The sequence below is a fragment of the Peromyscus eremicus genome, chromosome 5, assembly GCF_949786415.1.
Source record: "Peromyscus eremicus chromosome 5, PerEre_H2_v1, whole genome shotgun sequence".
Lineage (NCBI taxonomy): Eukaryota > Metazoa > Chordata > Mammalia > Rodentia > Cricetidae > Peromyscus > Peromyscus eremicus.
This window is the reverse complement of record NC_081420.1, coordinates 4,016,416-4,025,965: the sequence shown is the minus strand read 5'-3', so window position 1 is coordinate 4,025,965 and position 9,550 is coordinate 4,016,416. Positions and strand designations below refer to the sequence as shown.

The window sequence follows — 9,550 nt, the reverse complement described above, 5'->3', positions numbered from 1 at the left end:
TTCATCAGAACATTTATTGGGGGCAATCAGTACCATTAATAAGAGAGATTATTTCTGGGAAAGAAAGGAGTCCCTACAGTAAAGGTGCTGCTGCCCAAGGAGAGGAGGTTTCGTTGAGGCCCTGGCTACCTGTAGGGTGCAGGTGGGTGTGGCTGTAAAACCATACCTTTCTGGGACTGTCTGTCCCTGTCTTCTACCCATCTCTTTGGACCAACAAAAGCAGTGGCCTGGTTGTAGGACCTGGGACTTGGCACCTTAGGGCAGGTTGCTTGGTGGTGGAATGGGTACCCCTGCACTGGCTCGGCTGGGACCCAAGATACTTTCTTTGGATTAGTTTTCACAGGCTTGATAGGAGGAGATAAGGGCACATGGGGGTGCATGGTGTCTGCTGCAATATGCCTATGTCCCAGTTGCTCCTTGGGGACTCTCCCAGGGTCTCTCATGGCTTTCTGAGCGACAGTGTTCCCTGGAAAGGTAGCTCTCGCTTTCCACAGCTCTGGGCCCTGCACTGATGACAGGGAAGCACCTTTTCTCAGGAATGTTTCCTGCCCTTTGCACTTTCTGTCAGGAGAAAGCCACTGCAAAAGGTGTTTGATGTGCTTCCTGAACTGGTGTTCAGGAGGGGTCAGCGCCTTCACTGGCAGGGGGCGGGTGGGCTTTTCCCCATAATTCCCCTGGCTTGGGCTGTTCTGTGAATGGCAGCTCTTCCCATTGGCCTGTAATGTCCCAGACCTTGTAATCCCTGCTCCAAGCTCTTTCGTTTTCCACATAGCAGGACATACTTTCTTGGCAGACAGAGGGATGTCCTTGTCCTGGCCCTTACCCAAGACGTGAGGAGGCATCCAGGGCTCCTGTTGCTGCACCTGAGGAGCATTCATGGGTCCATTGGAAGGGCTTTGGTCATGCATGAGTAAAGGTTTGTGAGTGAATTTATCTGAGGCAGGGAGCATGTCATTTGGGGGCCCTAGAGCTTGGATGGGCAGTCTGCTTTCTGCTTTAAATTTCTCCTCCCTAGATACCTGACTATTGCAGTCAGATGTCTGACTTTCCTGGAAACCTGGTATTTCCTTCTGGGCCCTTCCAGCTACCAGAGTACTTTGTACTTTTGTTGTATTCCCATCTGCCCCTTGGGCACTCTTGCACTGGCTGGTGTTCAAGATCTTGGTAAGTTGTGGTTGAAGACCACTGAGCTGCCCTCTCTTGACTATGTTACTGACCTTGTTGGATTCAAATATGTTTTTGTCATTCATCTTTGTTCCTTGATGCTCCTGGACTGTTTTGCTGGGATCCAGTTGCTTACCCAATGGCACAGGGCCAGCCTCAGTAGATATTCTGGGCACATCTGGGCTATGTCTATTGCCCTCTGACTCTTTCAGTCTGATGTTGTCTAAGCCAATGGAAGTATGATGCAGAACAGACTTTGTCATTGTATATGCGCTTTTGACATGTCCATCCTTGAGATGCAGGGCAGTTTCAAGTTTTTTCCGACATTGTCTCACCTGTGAGGTCCCTGAAGGTTTGCCTGACAGACTGCCTGGGTGGCTTCGTAGGTTCGTCTTACAGTCAGATTGCAGGCCATTACCTAGAGCGCCCTTAGAGTTACTCCACAGACATCTTTGGGCAATCTCTAGACTCTGTCCTTGTGACTTTACCATTTTTCCCTCTAGAGAGAGACTCTCTGAGTACCTCTCTTGGGAGCTTCCAGGTTGGTTCGACGCAGTGTCGTGTGGGGCTTTGCTCTCCTGGTACTGAAAGAAAGAGGCCCATGAGAGCCCATAGCTGCACGGAGATGGCTCTGAAAGGTCAGGACTCACCCATGGCTGAGACTTAAAGATCCTCTGAGGCAGGCCCCAGCGCTGTAGGATGAACCGCTTTTGAAGGTGGCGCTCGAGTTTCTTCCGGAATGCATCAGTCAGGGGGAAGTCTCCAGGAGGAACGGACCTGGGAGCATGGGTCTCGGAGGACTGCCTGACCAATGAGGGCTTGGAAGGTAGGAGACAAAAGTCTTCCTGAGACTTTTGGACTACTGAGGGTAAACCCCACACCCTCTGCTGTACCTTTGTCATGATGCTGCATTCTAGGTGGTGGATTTGGGCTTGCAGCAGAGTTTTTGTCTTGTCTTGGGACCTATGAAAATACACCCCACAGATCCTAAGCTGAGATTGAGAGGAAGATGATGTCCCTGGGATTGGAGGTTGAAACTGGGTCTGGGACATGGCAAGGAGGACACCTTGGGACTGAGATTGGGCCAACGTCTGTGATGGGCTCTCAGGCAAAGACAGAGGTGTGGGAAGAGTCAGGACTGAGGAGTCTGGGGTTCCGTTGAACCAGATGTAGGTTGAGGAACAGTGAGCTGACAGTGTACTGATAGCGTTCACGGACTCGCTGTGGAGATATGGGAGACCCCAAAAGTGCTGTGTAAACCTGGGTTCTGACTGGTCTTCAGTGGTTTGAGCCTGAACAAGCCGCTGGTGTGTGATCAGCTCACTGAGCATGCTTTTGCTGCCCCCCAGAGGAAGGGAGCTTCCTGAGTTCTGCAACTCGGTAGCGGACTCTGGGATTTCCTCTGAAGTTGTAAGTGCTTTTTGGAAAGCTTCTGCTTTTTCTTCCCCATCCTTCAGCATAAGGAAGTCAGCCTGACTTTCGTCTCGTCTCTCAAGCAGCACCAGGACTTTGGGACTGGGGAAAGAGAGTTTTCCAGGCATTGTGAAATAGTCTGTGGTTTGTCTCCCCAAAAAAGCTTTAGAAGAGTGGGCGTTAACCAGGCATCCCGACTGTGATGAGAACCCTGACACGTAACCACACGCTTCTTTGTTTGTTGTGGCATTGACAAACCACTCACTCGGGCTGCCCGCCATGGATGGAGTGATTTCCAGTTGTAAAGACCCTTCTGTCTGAGGAAATGTGGGAAGTGGATGAGATGGGATGTGGTCCAGTGGGGAGTCAGTGCTTGGAAGAAGAACAGGCTCTGATGGCAGAGCGTCACCTTGTGGTGCATACAAAAGTATGTCTTCCAAGGGGGTGACCTTGTTAGTTGAGAGAGTGGTGGGAGGAGGAGAAGGTACAGGTGACAGAGACGAAGTGTGACATCCTGGAGGGCTCAGTGAGCGGGGAGGGGACAGAGAAAGTGAATTGTCAGTCACAGAAGCTGTGGAAGGCACACTGGATGCAGAGGCAGCACCATCTTCGAGGGTGGCCCACGACAGCAGATGACTGACCTTGGCAGTTGCTCCATTGCACACATCACAGCAGGGGTCTGGGCAGAGCACTTGTCGAAAGTGGGAGGCATCGTACAGCCGTCCAAAAGGGCTGAAGAAGACAGAGTTCAGGTCTGTGGTCAGGACCTGTGTTCTAGTTATCTTCATCTGTCAACTTGACACAACCTAGTGTCATCTGAGAGACCAGCCTCAGTGGAGGGGTTGCCTAGATAAGACAGGCCCGTAGTCATGCATGTAGAAAGTTGTCTTGGTTGTTAATTCATGTAGGAAGGCCCAGCCCATTGTGAGCAGCACCATCCCTAGGCAAGTGGTACTGACATGCATAAGAAAACTCACAGAATATAAGCCTACCTACACTCTTGCTAGCAAACAGCATTCCCCACTTTACCACTCCTTGGCTATGAAGTGAGTGCCTTGGTTGGAGGCAATGAACTCACCTGCCTTCAAGTTCCTGCCTCAACTTCTCTCAACAGCTGTGATCTGGATTTATAGGCTGAAATAACCCTTGCACCTTAAAGGTCCTTTTGGTTGTGGTGTTTTATCGCAGCAACAGCAACAAAACTGGGACAACCAGCATGCACAGAAAGAGGGCTATAGGCCCATGTGGGGTGCGTACACCCCAAGCCTGTGTGCCTGTTCCTTTTGTTCTCTCTGTGGCTACCAAAGAGGCTGCAGCCTCTCTCCATGCCTCCAGTTTACACACACTCCTTTAGCTATCCGTCCCAAGACAAGAGCAGGCTATGTCAAGTTCCCAGGATGCATTGGCCTTGGGGTGGGGATGGGATGGGCCCCAAAAGAAAGGGAAAACTGTCACCTTAGCACAACAGAGAGCAGCTTCCTCCTCTCCCATGCTTCTCTGTGGAAGATTCGAAATTCTGGAACGCATGGGGGGTGGGTCGTATGGAAGAAAAGACAGAGACATGAGCATCACACAGTTCCCCTAAGCGAAACACCTAAGGCTATTGTAGTCTAAAATCATCAAGAAATAGTAGACATGGTGAACTTGTCACCAACAATACTAGCAATGCTCACTTGCGTTTCTTTGTTGACGAGGTCCCTTTGTGGACATCATCTCACAATGTACACCACAGAAGCTCACAAGTCTTGGCTTCCTCAGAGATGTCTGAGCCCCAGATGTGAGGCATGCACATGATACCAGAAGACAGAGGCTGTGCCTCCAAAACACACTGGAGTCCTCCCTGGACAGCCCCTGTGCTCACTGCGTGGGCGGCACCCACTGCCCGGGTCAGGTATCACTGCACCATGCCCATGGGTGAGCAGGGCTGGGGTGCAGGGCTGGTTCTCAGTCTCCTTTGAGGGAGACAGTGTGTGTCTAGTGACATGACAGCCTCAGATCACGGACCCAGCTCTTATGGAAATGACAGGAAGGGAAAACCGAGGTGATAAGACCCTAGAGGTGAGTGCCTACCTTTCGATGATGCTCTCCTTCCTTTCTTAGCTTTGCCCTGTTGCTGTTAACAGAAAGAAAAATGATTTTTTCTGCTGTTTTTCCTAGGATGCTCAAGAATTCCATTAACCAAAAATACTGTGATTTCCAGTCAAGTAAGATGAATTCCAATCTTTATATTTACTTTCAAAAGTGATAGAAGACTTTCAGTTTTCCCTTCTTTGAGAAACCAAAGGAGGATTTTTGTCTGCAAGAGTCACAGCTGAGAATATCAGTAAGAAGTCCCGCGCTAAACAGCACAGACTGAGACCAGGGCCACAGTGGCACTCCCTCTGAGACACTTTGTCCTGGGAACAGATCTCGGACTCCAGGCTCTGCTCAGAGGCCGTCCGTCTGTGGTCAGCACTGCTCTCCTGCAGCACGACTTGGGGGAGTGAGGGTGGAGGAGCTTAGGACGTGGGCGAGGGCATGGGGCAGGTGTCAGGAGACACTGTTCTCCCTCAGAAATCTGACATCTGGGACTAAGCATAAGACCAGGATGGGTGCTCAGCGCCGGGCCATGAACACCCAGGGGTTAGGCTAGCCTTAATTCCCCCCATCCCAGGCTCCATGCTTTCACATGGCAGTGTTCTCTCCTCTTCACAGTGTCCTAGTCCAGGCAACCAAACTCATTCAACAACATGGGAGTAGAAATGGCAGCTACAAATGAAGAAACCCCCTAGGAGCTCACCATACTGCCTCACCTTTCTGATGTCTCGATTGTTCCATGTGGGTAAGAAGGGTTTCAGTAGCAGGTACCTCAGGTACAAGAGAAGCACCCCTACTGCACTCAGGAAGATGCACTTGGGGTAAATATCCATGAAAGCTGAGGGTAAGCTCAACAATGGTTCAGTAGCGCTATGTAGAAAGGAGATGATGTTCTCCATAGTGGCTCACACAGCTGCCTGAGGCAGCTGAGTTCTGAGGCTGAGTGGGCCTCACTGTAGAGTCAGGTCTGCATCACAGAGCAGGGAAGAGTCATAGAGGGTTTGTGAGGGTGGGGAGGAGCATGAGCCCTCAGCCCCCCAGCCCCCCCCTTCAACCTCACCCCAGCAGAGCCCTCTGCCTGGGCCTGCTGCTCCATTCCCACCCAGCTTTCCTCTCGTTAAGTTCCACGGGGAGCTTTCCAGTTTGTTTCTTCTGTGACCAGGACTCCAGCTCAGTCCCTGGACCCTTGCAATTCTCCTGCCTAGAGAGTCTGACTTGGCATCTTCCTGGAAGTGTTTGCTTTTTAGTGTGTTGCATCAGGACCAATGTCCTTCAACATATCTACAGAAAATTCAACATTTTCTCTCTCACCAAATTAGCTATAAGATGAAATTTTCTCTCACATATTTACTTTGTGAATGCTCAGTGACCAATTTTTGTGTTTGAGTCAGCTTGCAATGTCTTCAGAGGGACAGACTAAAATCATAAAGCTATCATAAATATGGGATGTATACAATTAAAACTTCAGGCACTCTTTTGTGTATGATTATACAATTTTTTTTTTTTTAGTGGTGATGTAGTTGGAAAGCCAGATTGGGAAGAAGTAAGGCTAGTCATAGAATGGGGTGTGCTTGGTGGTACAGGATAAAGTGGCTGACAGTGTTAGATGGCAGGCCAGCCAGCTGCAGAGTCTTAGGGAACCCAGCAGGTGTGTGGTCTGTGAATAGCTAGGAATGAAAGCGTGCTACATAGACCAGGATGAGGTGGGCATCCTGATAGGCAAACTGAATGGAAACTGGAGAACTCGTGTGAGCTGGGGGAAGTGTAGGCTGGGCAGACAAAGGTTTTTGTGGCTGGTTGCACTGGGTAGAGTTGAGCGAAGTGGTAATGGGGCTGGTTAGGTGGGAGGGAAGCTGAGGGACAGGACAGTATGTGTCAGGTCCTGGGAAAGCAGACAACTGCTGCATTCATGAGTGGGCAGGGTACGTTGGTAATGGGATACCTTGTGTGGAATAAAACAGATTGGGGAGCGTGGCAGGCTGGCAACCTAGGATGTGGCTGGGAGTCAGGTGGCAAAAAGGTGCCATGGGTATAGGTCTAGGGGCAAGGCAGGACATCATGCTAGGGCGCCATAGAACAGAGCATGCAAGCATGCATGGGCACATGGTCTCCTAAACTGACCAGTGTAGTATGGGAATTGGCTTTCCTGGAGGGTTAGGCAGTCTCAGTAGGATGAATGGAGGACAGGATGTAGGTGAGGTGAGGTATGGCATGTTCTTGGTGTGCACAGGTGGTGTAGGGAACCTGGAACACTGGCAGACTAGGGTGAGTAGGGTAGCAGGCTGGGCTAATGGCCACCACTAAAGTGCGTCAGGGAACATGGGAGGCTGTGGAGACAGGCAAAAGCAGATATGGTGAGGACAGAAACTGTTGTTGGAAATCTAGGGAGCAGAAGTCTAGGAGGTAGGTTACAAGGACAGGTGTCAGGGCTAGAGGAGGCATACCACAGTGAGTTTGGGCATAGTGGGAGCCCCCTATCCATTCAGCAGGGGTAATTACAGACCAGGATGAGGTTGGGAAAGGGGTTGTTGTGGCCTGGCCATGGCTGGATTAGGTTGAGTTGGGATTGGGGTGATCTGTGGAACCAAGCACTCTGGTGGCACTATTGTGACATTAGGAAAGGGGAAGTTGGTGGGTCATGTGACATCATAATCAAGGGACTTGGACAAGAGCTCCATGGTGGGCTAAGCTGAGGCGACAAGCAATAGGAGGCAGGCTAGTTAGCAGCCACTAGGCATCAAGCACATCCAAATAGCTCAAGACGCCTTGCCTAGCTGTGGAAGCTGGCTGGCAGCTCAGGGGGGATGGAACTAGGCTGAGATGGGGATAGTGGGGCTGGGTGAGATGGGGAGCATGAAGCTCTGGGTGCCACAGGGCCAGATACAGAACAGGTTGAATACTCTATTGTGAGGTAGTGGAGGGAACACTAGGGTGTGAGGGGCATCTTTGGGAAGGGTGCGTGTGGTATCCTTCCCACCAATGGAATTGTATGAGCTTGGACACTGGACAGACTCACAGATTAGGGGCACTGTGACACTGGTAAGGGAGCATATGGGGTACACCAGTGTGACCGGAGAGCAGAGTGCAATTTTGGACTACAATGATTTGAGCTATGGGATCCGGCAGGCTAGGCAGCTGAGCTTACTGAGTCTGGGGACATAGCAGGCTGGGTAGACTAGGGAAAGATTAGACACAGGGTAGGCAGGGTGGCCAAGAATGACTAGTCAGTGTTGTAGCACATAGGGTCCACAATTGGGGGAGATCATTGATGCCTTTTCTCCCCCAACAGCCTGTACAGTGCTTTCCTATTTAGAAAGTCCTTCCCTATGCCTCTATCTTACTGTGTACTCCTTTACTTTTTCCTCCAGCAGTTTTTTTTTTTTTTGACAGAGTTTGTCTGTGTAGCACTGGCTGTCCTGGAACTCACTCTGTAGACCAGGCTGGCCTTGAACTCACAGAGATCCACCTGTCTCTGCCTCCCAAGTGCAGGCACATTGAGATTCTTGGTGCATTTGCAGTTCACTGTCATACAGAGTGACAGATAAGGATCTAGTCTCATGCTCTACATGTAGACACTATCTGTTGAAGATGCTGTCATTCTATGAGTGTATATCTCACACCCAGCTTTTTTTTTATGTGGGCATTGGGGGTTGAACTCAGGCCCTTGAGCCTGTCCAGCAAGTACTTTACCAACTAGCTCATCTCCCAGCTCCTAGATTTCTAACTTAATGTATTAGGTCCCTATTTCAGGCACTCAGTCCTAAGTCAAGGCACCCCTTGAATGACTAAGATTATACCTTTTAAAGGATTATGAACTTAAAGTGCTTTTTGTAGCATTTGGGGATGTGTGTGTGTGTGTGTGTGTGTGTGTGTGTGTGTGGTGTAGGTGTATAGGCATGTGTGTGTATGCATGTGTGGGGGCAGAGGTTAATATTGTTTGTCTTCTATTACTTTCCACTTTAAAAATTAAATGTTTTGTTTAATATTCATACATACATATATAAAACATGTTTGGATCAAATCCACCCTCCATTCTTCCCCTCCTCTATCCTTGCCTTCCCCTTTCCCCCCAACTTCATGTGCTCTCTCTCTCTCCTCTCCTCTCCTCTCCTCTCCTCTCCTCTCCCTTCTCCAGCAACCATCAGCTGTCAGTGGTTCCTATGCTCCTCCTCCTCACCTATGCTAGGGTTTTGACAGGTTGTGCTGTGGGATGTCCTGTATGTTGTGAATAAATAAAATTCTGATTGGCCAGTAGCCAGGCAGGAAGTATAGGATAGGCAGGACAAACAGAGAGGAGAGGTGGGGAGGTGGAAGTCTGGAGGAGATGCCAGCCTTCCGTCCAGGGAGCAGCATGTAAAGGCAGCAGGTAAAGCTACGGAACACGTGGCAACGTAGATTAACAGAAATGGGTTAATTTAAGATAGAAGAACTAGATAACAAGAAGCCTGCTGTGGCCATACAATTTATAAGTAATATAAGTCTCTGTGTGTTTACTCGTTTGGGTCTGAGTGGCTGCAGGACTGGCGAGTGAGAGAGATTTGTCCTGACTGTGGGCCAGGCAGGACTGGAGAAAACTTCAGCTACAAATGGCGCCCAACAGGTTGGCAAGAGTTTCCACCTAAAACCTGAGAAAAAATATTCTAAAATGGAGCTAAAAACAGTTCCTAGTTGTTTCTCTCAAGTTAGCAGCAGCCTGCAGGTTTGAGCTAGTATGGCTGGTTCCTGGTGTGTGCGTTTGACTGGCAGTATGGCAGGAATGAGGCATTTGCAAGTGGCACATTACACTACGTGGTGGATTTAGACTTTGCTAGTACCAAAAAAAAAAAAAAAAAAAAAAAAAAAAAAAAAAGGTTTCTGGGCTGTAGCATGAATCTTAACAGGTCTTATTAATAAAAAC

The 9,550-nt window shown here is 49.6% G+C and overlaps 1 protein-coding gene across 1 annotated transcript; it reads right to left on the bottom strand.

The window, feature by feature from the left end:
• On the bottom strand, positions 1 to 5,601 carry LOC131910878 (spermatogenesis-associated protein 31D1-like). The gene is made up of 4 exons (XM_059262775.1): positions 5,370 to 5,601; positions 4,648 to 4,690; positions 4,033 to 4,093; positions 1 to 3,309 (listed from the first exon to the last, which is right to left on the bottom strand). Exons 1-4 carry the CDS (start codon positions 5,550 to 5,552, stop codon positions 126 to 128), a joined length of 3,471 nt encoding a protein of 1,156 aa, XP_059118758.1. The 5' UTR covers positions 5,553 to 5,601; the 3' UTR covers positions 1 to 125.
• Positions 5,602 to 9,550: the final 3,949 nt, after the last annotated feature.

Bases quoted from the DNA above. Each gene is read 5' to 3' on its own strand.
- LOC131910878 (XM_059262775.1), bottom strand. From the start codon at position 5,552: ATGGAGAACATCATCTCCTTTCTACATAGCGCTACTGAACCATTGTTG. The intron at 4,691-5,369 runs GTGAGGCAGTAT...TTCTGTTAACAG, and splicing joins ACAATCGAGACATCAGAAAG to CAACAGGGCAAAGCTAAGAA. The intron at 3,310-4,032 runs GTGACAGTTTTC...TGTCTTCTTCAG, and splicing joins CTGCTCTCTGTTGTGCTAAG to CCCTTTTGGACGGCTGTACG.